The following is a 21,095-nucleotide window of genomic DNA, read 5'->3' on the forward strand; positions in this document are numbered from 1 at the left end:
TCAAGGTCAGTCAATCATATGCCACTCAAGTAAGGTCTTTGTCACTGAAGTCTAAAACTGGTGTTTTGTGTAGTCACAATCTAGCAAAAGCCTGGCACCATTAACCACCACCTCACGTACTCTGGCAACCACCAGTACTAATGGAGAACACATTGAAGAACCTAGCACAGATTTCTTTGAATCCAAAACATAACAGCTTAGACGATACATAAATGAACAACAGCTACTCATACAGGCTTCTGCAAGGGGGAACCTGATGACAGACCTCCAGCAGGAATCCCCAAGTCACTGCCTGCGGATCATTCCGGAGGTCAACTTCTCCCAGACCATTCCTGTATCTGGTTTGAGAAAACATAAGCCTGGAGAGGCAAAGACATGAACCGAGTGGGGGAAGGCCACATTTTGATTTGGTTTTCTCAGAACCGGAAGATGCACTTACCAAATGACAAAGCACTGACAATTCACCAGTACATTCCTATTACTTTTCCCAGCTGCTGTTCTTCCTTGGAGACAGGCTGCAATTTTAAGTGGAGGAGAACACCATCATACTAATGTAACTCCAAAGAGGCCCATGGAATTATATTTCCTCCAAGAAACATCTCCTACCACAGAAAACACTGGCCACCAGAGCTCCTCCATGGAGCATTTTATTCTTAACTTACAGGTTTTTATTCTTAACCAGGCTTTTTATTCTTAACTTAGAAACATTATTTCACTAATTATTTTTCAAGCCATATCTTTCTTACTATTACCCCAGTGCACTTTTTGCTTAATATTAACTATTTTTCCTAACCTTATTTGTGCAAACTAACTGTTCATTTGGCAAATGCGAGGAAACTTCACCACAGTGACAGACCCCAGTGGATGCTTCCCTGTTAAAAAAATAAAAGCAACTATGAAAAGCCCAAAGCAATGGCAACAGACATGTAACTACTGCTAAGCACAAGTTGTCATTTTGAAACACCTTCATCACTCTGCTTTAGCAACCAGAACTCCACCATTGCTTTTCTTTATAAGAAATATCTACTTTTGAAAAAATTTATATTAATCTCTAAAAAAATAAGACAGATATTTGTATTAAAAGCTGGAGATCACTGATTTCAGCAAGTTATGGCTTTTTTTTAGTGTAAGCATATATATTATTTTCCTAAAACAAGTAAGTGTCCTGGGTGTTAGTTTGTATTTTCTGTTTCCAGCAATGTTCAGTATTGTATGTGCTTTGCATCTCAAAAGTGAGTCTGCCAAGGCACTTAGAGAATGTAAGCAAGTCTTTTAGGGACTTCATAAGAATGGGCTACCACTGACACAATACAGAACCCATCCACCAGCAGAGTCAATCCCCTAACCAAGCACATTTCCTTTACAAACACTCAGCACCTGCTAAAATTCCACAATGAATAATAATGATGAAAAATAAGGTTTTTTTAAAAAAAGCTATTCACCACGTGTCACTAACAGAGAAAAGATTTCCCCTAATAAAAGCACAGAAAGTGGATTTGGCTGTTTGAAGTAACAGCTCAGGGGGTTGTTTTGTTTAAAAAAAAAAAAAAAAAACAACAAATGAACAAAAACCAAATACCACACGCTTGCTTAAAGAAACAAGTGACTTCAAGAAATCCTTTTCTTTTTATCTGTCCTTAGAGGTGAGTTTTTCAATCAGTTCTTGAAGAGGTGCAAGTTCTCTTCTATCAATAAGGTTGAATTCCTGCAACAAGGATGAGGAGAAAGACAGGGTTTTATATGTACACCTCTGGTGAGAAGTCTTATTCAGACAGAAGTTATTTGGTAGGAGGCTTTTAGAGCCCAGGCTTCGCCACTGCAGTATTTTCTGCCTGTCTGCCATTACCTGAATAGCAGTGCTCAGCTGCCTGAAGCTTTTTTTTTTCCCCACTTAAAGGAAGGAAATTTAAGAAGATGCTCTTTTTCTTTTAAAGGGAGAGGGGAAAAAAGGGAGAGAAAAATGTAGCTTTGAAGCTTTGTAGCATTTCAATCTCGCTTCTGATGCCATCCTCCGTCTTTCTTTTGTTAAGAATTCCTGTTCTACTGTATCATTTGATAAGGAACACTTTTCAGTATTCAGTTTTATAGGAAACTGAAAACTTTTACATTCCTTGAAAGCTTCTATCAGTAAATACACATAAACATGGGATAAGACACTAGCTTAGTGTCCTAGAGGTATCGATTCTCCTATGAACATACCAGCTGTTACAAAACTGAAGGGGCATTACTTTGGAACATCACTTTTTCCACAATATACCTGTAACCACAAAGCTCCTGCCACACATACCTGAACAAAAAATATAAAGTGCTTGAAAGAAGTGTTGAGGTGTGCCTCTTCTTGTAGCTGGATCACTGGATCAAAGTGCTGGTGATAAATGTGAGCATAAACTCTGAAGAGCCGCTTTAAAATTGTCTTTGCCACTGACATGAAATTCTTTGGGAATGGCACACCTAGAAGTAAGGAAACAGATGGCTTATTTTTCAACTCCCATACCATGGTCATGTCTTTTGAAAGCCACTATAACCCAACCGTACGTCTTGCACAAGAAGGGCTGTTCTGTTTCACTCAGCAATTAATCTGTAAATTATACCATGTACTTGGGCTGAAGCACAGCCACAAGCTCATTGAAAGACCACGGGAGGTTTCCCTCCCTTCAGCAGACCAGTAGCTCCTGAAGTTTCACCAAAACAAATCTTACTATGTTTCTACACTGAAGCCTCCCCACTTCAGCTTCCAGCTACTAAACCTTGTTATGCCTCATCTGAGTTCCCTGAAGAGCCTCCTCTGAGAGAGAATCTTCCTCCCATTGTGGCAGGATTCAGACACCCAAACAAAGGTATCTAATGTGCTTGTAGGTGCCCTCCAAGCACCTACCTGGCCTCTGAGTGCCAGTGCTGAAAAAGGGAAGCCTCCTGCAGGCTCTCAGCCTCATCAGTGGCCCTGTGCATGTGTCCAAGATACCACAGGGTACACACTCCAAGGGACACCAGATACCTTCGAGTTGGTAACTGAAATTAGCTTTGGTATCAGCCCCTGAGTTTTAACGCTTCTCTTAGCTGAACTGGAATCAGAAATAGGTTCTCTTCCATCAGTCTTGTGCCCAGCAAGAGTCCTGTTTCCACCCTGCTCACCACCATCCCTTAGCCAGAGGCTACTGAATGCTTTCGTAACTGCCTAAGTACTCTGAAACATGCTTTTTTCAGTCATCTCTATGAAAAGGACCCAACAGCAGATCTTTGTCAGTGAACAAGTTTTATTAAAATTGGTTAGGAAACAGCAGTCAGTTCCTGGGAGCAATAATCTCTTTAGCTGACACATCCACAGGCTAAAAAAGATATGTAGCAACCATCTAAAAAGATTAAACCTCTCTAGCTTCTCATCAGGGAGCAGTTTCCCCAGTCAGCTCAGTTCTTCTGCAGTCTTTCCAACTGCTGAAGTCCTGTCTGAAGGCCAGAGGCCTAAGCTGGTGCTCTATGCCAATCATTATCCCACCAACACTTTAAAACCCTAGCAGTAAAATTTTCATACTCCTGCTTAAGCTTACCCTGCTTACATGAACATTACACTTCCTTCACCAGCTGCTGCATCACATGGGAAGTTCACATTTAGTTGGTTACCCACTGTTGGCCTTTAAGTCTCTTTCTGAATTGTGACCATGCAGAAAGACATCTTCTTAAAGCCTTCTGTGCTTATCTGCTTAACTACAAGTAAAAAATTGCCCCTTGATCATGACAGGTGACCCCATTTTTCTGAAGAGGCTTACTGACAATGTGTCAAATGCTTCAGAAACTGTCCACAAAATAAAAGCAGTTAAGAGATCTCTGCTCCTTTTTCCACAATGATCATAAGCCTAAGAGTAATGGTGCACTGGAAACCTCCCAGTTAGGAGCTTTAGAACAGTCCTTCACACCTCTAGAAGCAGGATTTCATTCTTGTTATCATTTCCAAACTGGTGGCAGACCATTATTTTCCTCCTGCTTTTCTGAAAGAAACCTCTTAAAAATGTACATCTTTCATTTTTACTTGAAAAGAAAATAAATCGTTAACTTAAGATCAAAGAAGCTATTCAGCTTCTTTGGAGGTAAAGCCTAGGAGAAGTTCTTCCTGAGGACCAAACACCTTCCCTGCATCAGAAAGCTGCCAGTTTGTACCAATTACTGCTTATGTAGTTATTTCTAAGGTAAAAACCTATCATTCAGAATGTAAAATCAACAGATTTGATTAACAACATTATTAAATGGAAATAGTACTCCCCACATTGAGAACTGTTATAGATATTTAATAACATATTATGTATGTAAGTATTAACACATGGTTCAGAGTTCATGTACTACTACATCAATTTTATCTTTAGTGATAAAAGTGCTTTATATATGTAATGTAAATTTTTAAACTTGCTCTACTTGTCAGTCATTTAGGAGATCTTTCAATATTCTAAGAGTTGAATAATCCTGTACAACTGTAATCCAAACACATTGTTCAATTTTACTTATTTACCTTACCTATTTTAGAAGGAAATAGCGTTTCATCATCCAGCTGATCCTGGACCCAAGTCATCAGGTAATCAATGTACTTTGGTGCAGAGCACTTAATTGGTTTCTTTATGTTGGTCCCATCTGCCCAGTGGTACTCATATCTGGGTTGGGTCAACAACAACAAGGTATTTCTTAACACATGTGAATCATGCACATGAAGCCTAGAAGGCTGCTCTCCCTGCTCCTCATTACCCCCTGCCCTCCCACAGCCCTTCCTTGAAACTGAGGTCTAGGTGCTTCTGAGTCATCTGCAGCTGCTCTGTGCCCCACCTCCCCACTGTAATCCTGACTTAGCCAGATCCTCTTCCCAGTCTGGGAAGGCCTTTGAAAACTTTGTCCTTTACAGCACAATTCATTCACCCTTGGGTGCAAATCTCCTGCCAATATGCACATGACAGCCCGAGGTCAAACCTGCATTCCTGTATGCCAAAGGGTGCTGTATGAGTAGGTTACCAAGTCCTGAATGGCCAATAGCTACTTAGTCTTTTTTAAAGCTTCCCCTCCTCCGACTGTCTAGAGAAGAGGATGCTCAGGGTGGACCTTATCTCTCTACAACTGCCTCAAAGGAGGTTGTAGTTTGGGGGTCAATCTCCCAGGTAGCAAGATAGGTAACAGCCTCAAGCTGCACCAGGGCAGGTTTAGACTGAATAGTAGGAAACATTTCTTCACAGAGAGGATAATCAGGTATCGGAACAGACTGCCCAGGCAAGTGGTGGAATCACCGTCCAGGCAAGTGTTCAACAACTGTGTAGATGAGGCCCTCAGTGACATGGTTTAGTGGTGGTCTTGGCAGTCCTGAGGGAATGGTTGGATCTGATGATCTTCAAGGTCTTTTCCAACCTACTTGATTCTATGACTCTAAGAAAAAAACATTACAGCCTGTTGAAGTAAAACATCCACTCTCATCCACATCATGAGATTCTCATGCTCCAGGGCTCAAATTGGTCAAGGCACCTAACTGATTTCTAGTGCGAAACTTCACCCACTCCCTAGCACTGAGCTTCTCTAACCTCCACTGGCAGAGAGGAATTGCAAAGTGAGTGGCAATGCCCAACCAGCCAAACACGATACACTCCTAAAATTTACCTAATTTCTTTATATTTCAAAATATTCTTACAGATTTTTTCATAACTAAAGGCCAAGCTACACCAGTTCTTGCAGAGATCTCAAACTATGTTTGTGTTAGAGACAGGGAAGAGATTCAGAGGTAGGTTAATATCTAGGAATACTCTTGCACAACTGGAAGCTGGTATAAAATGCCTTTCAGGTAACAGTTAGAAAAAAGCTTCTAGTCTAACCAGCCCTCCTTAGGAAAGGTTCGTATCTGAAGATCTTTTGCAGATTCTTCTGAACCATGCAGCGAACCAAGCTTCAGAAGAATCTCAATAACTGGAATCTCAGTTTCAAGCTACACCACTGGCCCACTTGATGATTGCAGGCCAGTAACTGACTTGTAGATTAATTCTTCCATCTGTAGATAAGCTGATAATCACCCCTTTACAAACCAGACATGACTCTGGAACAGTCGAACGTGCTCTCTTTACCCTTTTCCATCCACAGAGCTAGTAATGTTCACATCTCATGCTCTATTTGATTGTTATTTCTTAGGACAGCAGTAGTACACCACAATGTCTGGGCTGCAACCACCTTCCCCTTGCTATTTCCAGTTAGTACTGTGTGGACAGTGCAGAATGTGTTCTATTTCAAAGATCACACACCTCATTTTATGCAAAGCCTCACCCTATCTGATAAATCTGCCTCTTGGTTTTGTTTAATAAATTCAGTTTTGTCAGAACAGTACCTGGGAGAACACTGTCACAATAAATGATTTTACAAGTGATCACAAGCGCACTACTCACAATGGTATAAAAAGTTCCCATTTTTCTAACAGCAACAAATCAGAGGCTCTGGAAATATTTTCACGTTGCATCTCAAACACATGCAGAATTTCCACAGGCACTAAGCAGACCACGGCATGTCTGGATTTCTGAAAAATCAGTATTTCTCAATACCCAGCACTACCTAACACTGAGGTTTAAGTGGTATTAACATAGGACAGGTATCAACACTCAGCTGAGGTGCCAGTTTCAGCCTGGAGACAAAGGCAACAAATGAAATTGGACACTAAAAACCCCACCCAAATAACACATATCCCTCAGAAGCCTCCTTCTCTCCCCACTCCCCAGTACTATGGCTTAACTGTATATTTTAGAGGAAGAAATGCCAGGGAAGGACCCTTTAAGAAGCTCTAAAGTAAAAAAAAAAAAGAAAAAAAACCACCCCCCACACAAAGAGAAATATTTCCCCCAGGTTAGAATCATCTGAACTGCTACAGGAAATGAAGGGTAAAAATCACATTTCTAGCTCATGCTTGTGATCAGACGCCTACAGTTCTGGTGATAGAAACTAATGAACTTTATCATGATAGGCAGCTCCCCTCCATTTTTAGAAACCTCTAACAGCTCAGTAAGAGGTTCTTAAGGACAATCAAATCACTGTGTCAAGGATAGAGAAAAAAATACACAGTTCATTCCAGCAAGTGCAGGGGAAAAGCTAAGAATTCCCAATGACTCTGGTGGAATCCTCCCATGCTAACAAACAAGTTATTTGCCACCTATAAACAGAAAACCCAACTGTGCTTGTCAAACTAGAAAATATCCCTATGTATAAACCAGCACAGGACCAGCACCTCCATCACACAGCCCCAGTTTTGACATCCAGCTTTGCAAAATGCAGTAGTCACATCCCTCCTTTGGGCTCTCACTGAACACTTGTAACTAGGGCGGAAAATAAAGAAAATCTCTATCACCCAATGCTGGTTAATAAACAAAATACTTCTATGCATGTTCTTAACTTAACATCATGCCTGCTACAACGATGCTCATCCTGCAACTGACATAACAACAGCACAAACCAAAAAGATTCCAAAAACCAACTAGTTTGATTGGGTAAGAAATGGTTGTTCTTTACTGAAGTGAAAAGAATGAACCATTACCCTGAATAATCATGTTTTGGGACAAATTAAACCATTACTTTATTCAAACTGGTAGACAAGGAGCTGTACAGCAGAAGAGGGAGAGCTGTTCTTATCGTTATGTCAATCCTGAACTAACTCAATGTCCTGCCCCCTGATAAAACCTAAGTCAGCACTCCTTACAACAGTGAAGTCCCTCTTAAATGGGTTTTGAAGACAAAACACCAGCACCCGGCAATGGATACAGGAACATTACACTTCCACTCTGTTACCCTCTCACTTCAGACATTTGGTTTAACTTCTCCACAGATTGCTATGAGTTTGTCAGTCGTACCTTGAAAACTGGGATTGAGCCACAACTTTGAACAGTTACCTCTGACTGCACCAGCACCTTACAACCCTTTCTCAAGACATCAGCCATAAATATTTCTCCAATGGAACACAAAAATCAGACTTTAAAGCCATAGAATGCTTGCTGGTTTTGTTCTCCCCAGCTACTCATGCTGTGGCCACCTAACCTGATTCAAACAACCCCATTTTGTTTCAGCTAACTCATACACGTTCTCTGAAACAGGTGAAAATGGAGTCATGGATGTGAGCAGACAGCAACCTTCAGCCTAGAAGCACTAATGAGTACCCAAGGCTCAATGCCTTTTCTATGAACATAGATTGAGCCAGAAGAGAACAGGACACAGGTGTAAGAACCAGAAGAAAAAACCCATAAATCTCAGCGTTTTCATGCTGACAGGTTCTCCAGCAGTACCTCCCTGAGAACAACGTTTTAAGCAAAAGCAAGCCACACTCACTCCAACTGAAGAACAAGATCACCTAATAAAAATCTTGTCAGAATGCATCTTCTAGCATCAAGCATCTCTTTTCTACCCTGCTTCATAACTATTTTGCGTAGGTCATATATTTCTGGCAACGGTTATCAGCCTCTTTGGAGAGAAATTCTTCAGCCTGGCAACCAGACAGCTAAACCTTTAATAATTAACCTCCACCCCCAAATAACTGCTTTTCAGCAGATTAACAATAAAGCAAAGAAATATTTTCATGCTCTTATCTAACAATTGAAGAGTCCACTCTGCATGCCAAAGCACAAAGCAGACAATAGGCTATGGTACTGCACAAGTTCTTTTGCATACTGGTGAACTTGCTCTCCCTTTCGTACTTCACCCCTTCCCAAGCTGCAGCAGCAGGTCTGCCTGCCCACACTGGTTTGCCATTTGGCACCATCCGTTTTTAGTTCAGGACTGTAATGCCAAAGCCTTTCCTGGTCCTTCAAGCTATTTCCAACTAGAAGAGCTCCTGCCCTCTCCATCTTCCCTTCCCAGCAGCAGCCTTGGTCCATCCTCATCTCTCCACCAGAAATTCCTGGCTTCACACAGTAACAGGAGGAGGAAGTGGAGGAGAGGACTTTCACTTTTGTTTATTTAAAAGGAAGCAGCGCCCTCCCTTGCCACTCGCTGAGAAATGCAGGTATTTTCTTCTGGAAGATACTGAAGCAGCTGGAGACCAAGAAAAAAAGAGACATGCTGGACGTCTGTACAAAAGCATAAGCAAGAATCAAAGAAGTGAAACCTCACTGAGGAACAGGGTAGGGGATTCTTATCCAGACTACTAAAATCTGTAGCCAATTTATTTCTACAATACCTACTCAAACACCTAAAGGAAATATTTTGGTAATTCCCCAAGTGAATGTTTGCCAATAAAAACTTCAGATCTTAAATTTAAAAGCCCTAATTAACATTTCAGTAAAAAATAAAAGAAAAAAATAGTTTGATAATCAGTTTACTTTCAAGGACTAAGAAATACAAACAAAAAACCCTTACCCTAAAAAAAACCACCTTTTCATTCCCCATTCCCTTAAAGGCTCCAGTTTCTCATCCCTTCATGGGTAACAGGAACCACAGAATCACAGACCGGTTTGGGTTGGAAAGGACCTTAAGATCATCAAGTTCCAACCCCTGCCATGGGCAAGGACACCTTCCACTAGACCAGGTTGCTCAAAGCCATGTCCAGCCCTGCCCCCAGGGATGGGGCAATCTGTTCCATTCCCTCACCACCCTCACAATAAAGAACTTCCTTCCTACATGTAACTTGAATTCCTGTTTAAGTTTTAACCCATTACCCCTTGTCCTGTCACTACAGTCCCTAATGAAGAGTCTGTCCCCAGCATCTTTGTAGGCCCCCTTCAGGTAGTGGAAGGCTGCTCTGAGGTCTCCACACAGCCTTCTCTTCTCCAGGCGAACTTTCTCAGCCTGTCTTCATACAGGAGGTGCTCCAGCCCCTTTATCCTCATGGCCCTCCTCTGGACTTGCTCCAACAGTTCCATGTCCTTCTTACGTTGGGGACACCAGAACTGTATACAGTACTCCAAGAGGACACCCTTTCCACCCACAGAAGTTACTTTATCTGTGGCACTTGGCTGAGGTAGTATAGAGTTCTCAAATGCAAAAATCATCTAAAAATTTTCATTTTCTCAACAACACATGAAAAAAGACCTTACTTTGGGCCAGCAGACATCACGGGGCAGCTCTCCTCCGTGCAGAAGTCTGTAATGGTTCCATACAGCATATTGATCTGGTTGAAGAAGTCGACAGCTGTAAAAGCATTTAAACCATCAGTTAACAATCTGCACTACAACAGCAACACCAGCTTTCTGCAGCCTTAACAGCACACATTGCTCAGAGGGTCCTGGAATGTTTTCTATGAAAAAACTTCACTGTTATCACTTTTTAAGAAGTATCATAAAGGAGATGCAGAATGCAATCACCAATGTCCTACACCAACCTCCAGCAATGACTATTTAATTGTTCACTGCTGCAAAATCTTCCTTTAAAAGAAGAAAAGGGAAAGAGAAAGCAGAGTTATTTCCTTTTCTGAAAGTTTGGTGCTGTTTATTAGAATCCCAAATTCTACTAGCTAGTCTGGAATAAAACTGAGACTTTCAGTGTAAAGTTTCCAGCAAAAGAGAGCTGTTACTCATTAGGTGAAACTGACTTCCCTCAGGCTTTGCATTTCAAGAGACTGTCCTTTCAAAGAATATTTCATAGAATCACAGACTGGTTTGGGGTGGAAGGGACCTTAAAGCTCACCCAGTTCCAAACCCTTACCACAGGCAGTGACACCTTCCATGAGAACAGGTTGCTCCAAGCGCTGTCCGAGCTGGCCTTGAACACTGCCAGGGATGGGGCAGCCACAGCTTCTCTGGGCAACCTGTGCCAGGGCCTCACCATGCTCACAGGGAAGAACTTCTTCCTCATGTCTAATCTAAATCCACCCTCTCTCAGTTATGGTATTGTCAAACACTACATGTATGGGATGTCTTCGGGGGGTGGGTGGGTTACTGCTTCAGTTTTGTTACATGTTTGAGAAAGCAGTTCTTTTAGCCAAAACTTTCTTTTTAAATGGTCTACAGTTGAATTCCAAAAAGACTAAAACTTATTGTATCTAAATATTCCAATAGTTCTTACTACTTTAAAGAGGTGCTTGATTACTTCGTACTCTTTGAAAACAAGGCTCTTCTTCAGTAACCTGAAAACAGTTCAGCAGGTCCTGCTTTTCAGAACTGCGGACATTGTAATCATTTATAAAATGCACTTTATCTCCCCTCAATTAATGTCCACTGCCCTTGCATCTGTTGGGGAGCACAGCATGTTACCATAGCATCAATACACAAGTTTGTTTTTCCAAAATGTCTTTCAGACAATAGAAACTGTAAATTCTGCTTCAGAATGAACCCATGCAATACAAGCCTACAGGAACCCAAGACTTGTGGGACTAGTTTTGGTGTCCTTATGCCTCCTTTCTGATGCATGGATGACACTCAGCAATCATATAAAAACCCAAATCAGGTGTGGTGGAGTTCCACTCCTACCTAACCACACTGCTTTGCAAATTCAACTGACACAGCTTTTCCCTGAAAGGAATCATATATAACATAGATAAAGATTTAATGCCCCAGTGCGAGTCCAGGCTACATCGCTGCTGCTACTAAAGGTATTGTGCCTGCCTACCCAAATTTGCATTCCTTGTATGACCCTGTTACAGAGACATACAGGTTTGCTGTAGTGAGATGGAAACTGGCATCCCAAATGTAAGCACTAGCAGATACCAGGTAGTGTGAAAGGAACTAACGGCTGAAGGAAAGGAAGTGTTAAATACTGCAGCTCCTTAAACTTCAAAGATTACATGAACATAATGGGAGAAGTTACAGCTACTGTCCAGCAGATGCAAAATACGAGCTACAACTGTGTCCTGCAGCTTCCCAGGTATTAAAAAAGGGAAGCAAATACAAACTGGTACAGCATGATCCTAGAACAGCTCATCTCTAGCAACAAAATCTGGGTGGTTTTTCTCCCCCACCCCACACAGCTTAAGCGGAAAACAGCAAAACACATTGGGAAAGGTAGACAGCAGTTACAGAGGCCCAGGAGGACTCCTATAGCTTGTTTGGGCAGAGGGAGGAGGCAGTTACCACTACCAAAAACAGGAAAAAGTGGTTATAGACAGCCCTTGTTCCTTAAGTGTACTCAAGAACTGTTAATTAATTTTCTATTCCCTGCTCCCATTGGAAACCACAGACCAATGTTTGCTTCAGGCAAGCTTGTTCGCAAAACCCACGCAGACGTCCACAAGACGACTGTTGCAAATCCCACACTCCATCTCAAAAGACCAGGAGATACACCACCCATTCACCACCAACAGCCAGCAGTTTGCAACAACCAAGAAAAACCAAGAACCTCCTTTCCAGCATGTGTAAAGCTGTAGAGTGTCTCTGCCTATTTTCCTCTTTTTACCCACTGCTCTGAAGTTTTGAGGGCTTAGACTATTTTTTCCAAGTGCTTTTCTATTGGAAAAAGTTCACACTGCCTGGTGTTCTATTATAAAGATATGGGCAGGATGTACTTACTGAATTAATTTTTGGTATTTTCAAATAAAGGAGATTTCAAATTAAATTCAAACCAAACTGATTATAGACTTTTTACCTTTATATTTTTTAAACTTATTTCAAAAATCTACATGTACACTGCCAGAAAACATGAGTAAGGCTAAGAGCTGAGCAAGAAGCCCGAGAGCAGAGCCACGCTTTCCTGTGCTTTCACTATTGTAAAGGTGAAACCCAACGACATTAAGTCCCACATTTAATTTCCTTATTAGGTATCTCAGTCAACAGAAGGGGCTCACTGCTACCATTAGCTGGTACTAGGTGTGGTAGAGGGATGCTGTAAATGAAGGGAGAATGTAATCAGTTAGCCACTTGTAAACAAAAAAAAAACAAAAACCAAAAACAAAGAACGAACAAGCAAAAAACCACGCCAACAACATTAGAACTCTACTGCAAGAAGGCAAGACCAAGGACCATTTCATTACAGAATGCAGCCATTAACCCAAAGGCAGCTCCCACTCTTTTTGTCATCCTGTTCATTTAGCAGTTAAGTCATTTGGGAAGGGAAAAATGCCACTGCCACAGACACAGAAGAAGAGACAGGCAGGGAGTGAAGAAAGCACCAAACGGGAAGAATGCCAGCAATATCAGAAGCCTCTTTAGTAATGCTTACTCAGAAAAATGGGATGGTGTTGTTTTTTTCTAGACAGTTTTGCAATACAGTATGAATAGACTTTTGTAAAGAATGGTGTCAGCAATTTCATCATTCCCTGGAAGCAGTGGCAGGTCATATACCAGAGCACTGTGTGGCTCATTCAGACCTGAAGGATGAAACCAGTAGGACAGTTTCACTTACTGAACATGTCAAAGAGCAAGAGGAAACAGAACCACAATTAGAAGACATTTCTCTCGAGCATAATTTACACTGCATTGCAATGCACAATCAATAACGTGCAATCACAGAAACAGGCCAAGCCAAAGACCTGAAAGATCACGAAACCAACAGAGAGGGAACAGAGTCTAGCAGCCAGAACTCCATATAGGCTACGGAGCATGACAGAACTTGGGTTAATCCACTCTTTAAGAGTGGAAGGCAGGCAGCAAATTCACGCAGCAGGGAGAGGAAGAAGGAAACATGGTCAGGCAATTAGAAAACACTAATTTGGGCCTCATTGTTTAGCCTGACCTAGCATAAAGCACAGGGTTAGGACAAACAGCTTTAGAGGAAGCAAAAATAATGACATCAGACACTTACCAGAGCAAAGGCTCACAACTTGTAGAAAAACAAGGAAGGAACTAATATTAGGAACATTGTAAAGATGGATCTCTGGGTTTGTTATAAGCAAAAGAAAAGTCAGGCCATACACATGACCGTAGTCTTTAGCATCATTTAAGGTCTTTGTGCTTAACTAAATTAAGGGTTTATGCTTAGCTCAGAGAGGGTTGACTATACTGTTGGGAAAGAATCCCAGCTGGATAAGAGCTAGATTATACATATTAAGATGGCACTGACAGGCTACTTTCTAAAAACAGCAGTGAAACTTCTACTTCAGCACTTGTTTGTGATCAAGTGCTCAGAGTTTAAGCACTAAGAGGAAGAATTATTTTGTTAACAGGAGCGTATTTTTTACACAAGGAGATTTAAGAGAGTTTTGTCTCTGGGAGACACACTGCATCTGTCAGCTCTACATAGTATTACATTCACCTCTCCCAATTACAGCAAGTGGTGCACACAGGATAGAAGACACACTACTAGAAAGGAGTACAGAGTTGTCCTCACTTACACAGGATAGAAGACACACTACTAGAAAGGAGTACAGAGTTGTCCTCCCACAAGTGTCTACCCATATTCAACACCCCCCATTAAGAAAAAAAACAAAATAAGCCCACTTACTGTTCACTGCAACCCATTCATTTAAGTCTTCACCTTCTGGAAGCATAACAGCCATCCGGAGATTTCCACTTCCCAAAGTAGCTTCCGCATGCTTTAGCAGCTCGTACTGGTGAGAGCCCTCTGGAATATTCTTCTTTGGTTTGAAGGTTTTGGAAGAGCGACTACCACTGTGTTAGAAGAGGAGATACTTAGAGAACTCATGGAAAGAAAAAAGAAATGAAGAAAACAAGGCACGCATAAGCACAGGATTAACATTAAACACTTTCCCAATCCCGTATTTTCTTGTGGAAATAGGATATTTGACACAGACTGGGATGCAAAAGTACAGGTGCTTTGACTTGTTTTAAACAGTTAAATGATTCTCCACTGCCCTGGCCTCTCACCTGCTCACTCTGCTGTTAAGCCAGTCAGACAAGTGGGAATGCTCAGGCTCCCTTCCCTCTCTGGGCAAACTGGATCACAGGGAAGGTGAGACCAGAAATATTTCCTTCCCCAGAATTCAGACAGCTGCTTATCAAGGATAGCACCCAAGCCAAACAGAAACCTTCTTTACTCTGAACACTGAGGAAGCTTACCCGGGTAAATGAAACATACTATTTAACAGAAAATCCCATGTTCTAACATCCACCTTCATCAGACATGAAATGTCATCACACCTACTGAAGTGTAGTAAGGAGGTAGGGGCCTGTTCAGAGCTCTGACTTTCCAAATGAGGTGTAAGTAATTACTATTAACCTCTCAAAACCAAGCTGCTAGTATTTAGGAAAGCATACTTTCTGCAGGCCTAGCTGATCCAGAATATTATCGTACCTACCAACGTAAAGTAACTTTTCCACTATCTGGTATTGTTTACGAACTTGGCTTTGAAAACACAGTTGCTCAAAAATACATTAACACTTTAGCTGTTGCTAATACATTTCCACATTTCCCCTGAACTATCCCTGCCATTTTCCCCTGGTGTCATAGCACACAGACCTTTCAGTCCCCCAGTTAGTAAAGAACTAAGGATGTCAACTTTCAAAACTTTCATGTAAATAATTTTCTTGCCTGTAATTTTGTTTGGAAAACATGGACTGACTTAGAAAAAAATTTAGACGTTTGAATTTTAAATGGTGGCAGTGAGCCTGGATGTACATTATCCCTTAACATGACAGAAAAAAGGGTCAAATCAGCCAGTATTTTTGAGTGGTTTAGTGTATGAACTGAGAAGATCTCAGTCAGAAAAGGAAAACTGAGCTCCGAATTCCAGTGGAAGAAAGTGGAAAGCTATGAAACCCAGACCGCAGAATTTTCATGGCAAGTATTATCCAGTTCTCATTTCTTTATATAAAAGACTTGGATGATTTTTCACCATCTCTCTACAGGACCAAACAGAAATTTTTATTAGTGTTCTCTGTCCAGCTCACTAAATACTTAAACCACACGCTGAACACACGACAGTTGTACCTTCTCACTGGGCAATGCTAGTGTGGCTATGCTGTCACACAGAAGCACTTCCAAGAAACTTAATTCTGCATGTCATTCCCCCCACCACGCCACAGTACAGCCATCAACAGAAAATTAATGATGATCTCTTGTTTCTAGAATCCTGGACACGAACAGCTCTAGCAGAGACACAATGCGTAACAAAGAAAGCAACAAAAATTGTTCTTTCCAAAATACACGACAGGTGATTGTGAACATCTCATTTGCCAAGCATATTGACAAAACTGCCCAACAGCTCACCAAGTTCAGTTTAGACCTTAACAAGAGCAATGAGGAAGAAAATGTACTGAAACTGGAGATAGAATAATGAGGTTTGGCCAGGTAACACCACCTTTTTGCCAGGTGAAAGCATCTTTACAGCTGCATCTTTGGGAATTGAAGAGATCCTACAAATCCGTTTGGTTGAAGATTTACACTGTCCTGGTGCTACCCTGACTGCAGCAGCATCCTCCCACTTCCAGCCTCCAGAGTTTCCTCCTGTTTTCTAACCTGATAAGGAAGCACTTGGCTGGACTAATAGGGATCACTGAATGATACAGTACAACAGGCCACATACATTCACACAGACCCCAGAACAATACTAATGCAGTCAGATACTAAATACAGCTGAGCTCAAAGTCAGAAGAGGAAACATACGGCTCCCATATATATTCTGTTACAGGACCTTGCTAACTTGCACCCAGTCATTTGCATGTCACCCTACGCGAAGATACCAGATCCAAATCTTAAATAAAATAATTGCCTCCCAGTGGGAGTATGAAGCTTCTATGGCTCAGGGAGTTCCCTTTACTTCCCACCCCTCCAGACACCTGCATTTGCTGCCAGGCCAGGTTCAAACCAGCTGTGAAGAGAAAGCAACCAAAAAAGAAACCCCACCAAGCAAAAAAAACCCTCCAGATCTTTCAACCGATTACTTAAGAGACACAAATTTTTATCTTTGGGAACATACCCACTTCACAGCCACCATGCCAACACGTATCTAATACAAATCTAAACATCTGGCAACTGCCTTAGTGTATGATCACACAGACAGGACTGACACAAGGTAATACAGCAACTGAAGAGCAAGAGAGACTGGTATTGTTACCTTTCCACATGTATCAGTGTAGGCAGAAGAAAACCAGAACACGCTAAGCAAAAGCACAGCACTTCCTACCTTGATAACTAGACAATGGGGAAACCAACTCCTAATACTTTCATAAAAAGCAAACCAAAGGTTTACACAGACTTACCCCCACTCCAAAGCTCTCAAGACATTTGTTTATCAGAAAGAGATCCTTCCTTGCTGCTTACATAGAACCCCCAGTTCCTAAAACTTAAGTCCTCCTTTCACCATGTTTCAAAACTTAACATACATCAGCCTCTCTTCTGCAACACTACCATTTTCATACAATGATCAAGAATGAAAAACTTCACTGATGTAACTGGTCTGGTGAAGTTGCCCCATGCAAAGTCTGCAAGTTCATTATACAAACTACTACTGGGCATGTGCAGCTCCTAAAGCTGATGAAGAAAGCTCTACCCAGATACAGGGAAAACTTAATGCCTGCTACCCCCTTTCCAGAATCACTGGTTTCTTCCTATGATCTGGCAAAAGCTGTAACAACAGAATACAAAATGATTTGCTCCCATCAACCGTTTTGAATAAGTCATTTCATATCTGCCTCCCCTACTCCTCTGATAACTACATCTCAAATCCAGCATGGCCATGCTAAGACAGCAGGAAATGGTTTCACGCAAAAGGCAGGCAGGCATCCAAAAGGAAAAGCAATTAGGATAAACGCAGACTGCATTTATTGTTGCGTGCTATGGAAATATCTGCAATTTTGGCAATAACTTATGAGAATTCCATGCATTTATGCAGTTCACCGTATGTGAAGCTGGTTAACAGCATGCACTGCCATACATTCCTTGATACAAACAAAAGCTCAGGGACTCAACAACCTAATACAGCTTCTCTAAGACAAAACCCTTAGAGGACACATTTGCTCCTGGGAAGTCTACTTGTAAATGCTGCTGCAAACATTATTTCAACTACCTTACTAGTTCAGAAACTCTCCTATTATTTAACCAAAAACTCAACATCATTTATTAACAACTCAGCACCATCAGTTAACTAACCTTTCAAACGGTTATTTTACTAAGTAGTCCTGCTTCCTCCCGAAACCCTTCCCACAGCAGCATGTTATTCCTGCTATCCTACAGTAGGATTCCCAGTGCTGAGCTTAAGGTATCTTAAAAACCCCCAAAATAAATAAATAATGCCCTTCTTTTCTTTTTTCCTATTGTGCAAATCTGTTACATGTGACAGATCTAAAAGTCTTCTTGTTCCAGGTCTATTTGCTCAACTCCTTGTGCATTCAGTGAAAAAGTTAACTTTAAAGAGATGTCTTGATTAAGTGTGGCACTTAATTTCACCTACATTCCATAACAGAGTTAGCTGTATCTGTGTGCTTTTTCTCTCAAGACTCTAAAATGCTCCGAGCTTGCGTGCAGCACCTGCTGCCTTTCTTTCCCAGATAGTTATTTGAATCCTCCCTCAGTTCTGAAACATCACATTAATGCAGAAGCAAAAGGGGACAAAGAAACCCTCAGAAATACCACACTAAAGATCCTATTTTTTCTTGGGCAGAAAGAGGTCATAAAATGGGGAACATGATGCATCACCTCCACTATTTGTCACTACCAGTTTCTGGCCTGCCAAGAACAACTGGCTTCTCAAAAGATTCTTGCAATTCCAAGGACGTTTTGCTCCCTTCACTCCCACATCCACCATTTCTAGCAAATTATGCCCTTCTATTTTTATAGGTAAGTGCAGCTACAGCAGTGCCAGATGCAGTTTGACCCAGCACTAAATCAGGAAACGTGTCTGAAGCGATTGGCTCTCTGTGTCAGGACAACCACTGAAGCTGGCTCGGAAGCCACACCTCCGAGCCCACACACTGCTTGGCTTCACACAGACGTCACAACTTACTTGTAAGCAAGAACACAACACTTCCTCCAAAGCTGTAATTTTATCTAGTCATCTGCTGACAAGGAGTGTTATTAATGATGTGCATTCTACAGGCTGCTCTGTCTTAGGTTAACAAGATGGTGTTTCCAGAAGAAAGGCAAATTTTCAGGCGTCCTGCTAACACTTCACTTCATGGGCTGCCTCAGCAGTCCACTTCAGTTTCAAGCACAGCCCTGGCAAATCTTTTACAGTCAAAGCCATTAAATACCCAGTTTAAATTCTTGATACACTTCTTGTTAACTGCAGGAAAGGAGCCACTTAAACCTTCATGTTCCTAGGAGAAGCATCTTGGCTAGCCTGGCTTAGAACACCTCATCCCCAACTATTTGTGTACTCAAGTCTCTTAATGGAGCTTTTAGGTATTTCTGCAAAGTCTGCTGCATACCCAGGGAAGCCAGAATTAAAACTAAAAAGTTTAGGCTCCTTATGCCTAGCACTTAAGGCTTTACAGCTTGTTCTTACCACAGAACTAACCTCAAGCTCTTACTGTTGTGTCTAACACTGCTCAAGCTGACAAGCAAATAAACCAAGCATGCCTCACAATCAACCATACAGATGCAGATCAAAGCCCAAATCCTGCCTCCACCCAGGCTGCCAATCTGTTTCTTCTGCAGCAGCACCATAGCCTAAACAACTGAAATACCCAAAGTGCTCCAAGGTCTTCCTCAAATTTCTCTTGAGGGAACACAACCAGACCAAGTTATCCCATAATCCACTAACAATTCATTACAGCACCTTAAATTAATGCAGTACTTAGTATGTGTACTTAGTACTCACTGTGCCATAGGCAAAATGGAAGGAGAACAAGAGACGCCACCCTGGAGAAGACAGGAGCATCTGAAAGCCTTTTTTTTCCCTGCACACGGAGTTGCACATCACACACCAAACTGACATGTTTTACAAGAAATTTAAAGATATTATTTTATAGTACCACAAGCACTCAACTTCCATGGAAGGTGCAGAGAACACTGCTCCTCCAACCTGTTTCAGGCTACCTGTAGGCTCAAGAAAACACTGCTGCAATTCCCATCAATCATTTCTTACAGGGCTCATCACTGGATAGTTTTATCAAACTGGATAGAAATTTGCCCTGGGAAAAAATAAATAGAAAATGCTGCAGTGGCATCATTTTCAGGATACACCTGACACCTATATTCTCCTAACTGGCATATAACGCTGAGGCTATAGGATATCACCTTTCTTTCACCACCACACTCCAAGTGAAATATTTGGAAGTGCTCAAGAGATTCTCAAAAAGATGAACTCAAGACAGTATGCAGAACATTCACTTGGGGCATGGAAACTTTTTCATCTTTCAACCCATGCTTTTTCATCTTCAAAGGCCTTTGCAAGCATTAATTAATCCTCACAACCTATCTTTGAAGTTGGCATCATTAGGAACCTGTTAGCCACAGGGAAACCAAGGCAGCAACTCATTGCCAAAGCCCAAGGAGTAGATTTATCAGAGAAGTCCTATGTTTTAGTTCTGTACCTCATCTTTCTCCTGCTGCTCCTCTTTTTAAACCCTGATACACAGAAACGCTGGAAGGCCAGAACCAAATTCCAGAAAAGCAAACACTTCAAGCCTTCAAACAATAATATGGAGCTTCAAATGATAACAGCCTGCTAAGAATAGACACACAAGAGTATGACCGTGTTAGTTTCCAAGAGCCAACACATCAACATAGAAATTAAAATGAAAACTCAAGATACTTTTTGGCAATCGAGACCCTAGTGGCAACATTTAAATGCATTTTCCCTGTGACAATCAATGCACCAGAAGGATAAATAAAGCAGGTAAAAAAAAGTGGTACACATTCAAGAAATGCACTGACAAGATTTAACTTGAGCATTTTTATTTATTAAACTGAGTAGTCACAACATTTCTGTTCTGAAGAAAGACAGTGTGCAAGCTATTATTTTCTTCAGCTCATACAATACCAAGTTGTTAATTGTTTTCCAGTCAAATTCCCACTCATTAATATGCCTGTCTCAGTCCTCAGTCAGTTCACTTTAATTTGGAGGTAACAAACCCGATGTAAGATTACAGGAAGCGAGCATTCCACAGCCCTGCGTTCCTTTGACATATCACTATGCAGCAGGTGTCAAGTCAAACAAAGTGACCACCACCTTATGAAAGACAGCAAAGAATTAGAAACTCCAGAGCCCAGCTACTCAAGGGCTACAGACAGTTCTGCAATTGCTGTTCTATTCCCTGATGTTGCTTCCCATGAAGGAGAACCTGAGACCCCCTGCACAGGGAAGGCTACTGGTTTGAAATGAGACATGATGCTGTCAGTCC

The 21,095-nt window shown here is 41.5% G+C and overlaps 1 protein-coding gene across 3 annotated transcripts in view; it reads right to left on the reverse strand.

The window, feature by feature from the left end:
* Positions 1-1,550: 1,550 nt before the first annotated feature.
* Positions 1,551-21,095, reverse strand: part of MOB1B (MOB kinase activator 1B) — a 34,427-nt gene continuing 14,882 nt past the window's right edge. For all 3 annotated transcript variants that reach the window (XM_061354675.1, XM_061354676.1, XM_061354677.1), the window contains 5 exons: positions 14,296-14,462; positions 10,020-10,113; positions 4,504-4,637; positions 2,288-2,451; positions 1,551-1,705 (listed from right to left, as the gene is read on the reverse strand). In XM_061354675.1, the coding sequence (XP_061210659.1) occupies positions 1,628-1,705; positions 2,288-2,451; positions 4,504-4,637; positions 10,020-10,113; positions 14,296-14,462 (637 nt within the window). In that variant the 3' untranslated portion in view covers positions 1,551-1,627. The remainder of the gene's footprint in view (positions 1,706-2,287; positions 2,452-4,503; positions 4,638-10,019; positions 10,114-14,295; positions 14,463-21,095) is intronic.

This window comes from Neopsephotus bourkii, unplaced genomic scaffold, assembly GCF_033783945.1.
Source record: "Neopsephotus bourkii isolate Nb327-2 ecotype Australia unplaced genomic scaffold, CSIRO-AGI_Nbou_v1 NB_741, whole genome shotgun sequence".
In the NCBI taxonomy this organism is placed as follows: Eukaryota; Metazoa; Chordata; class Aves; order Psittaciformes; family Psittacidae; genus Neopsephotus; species Neopsephotus bourkii.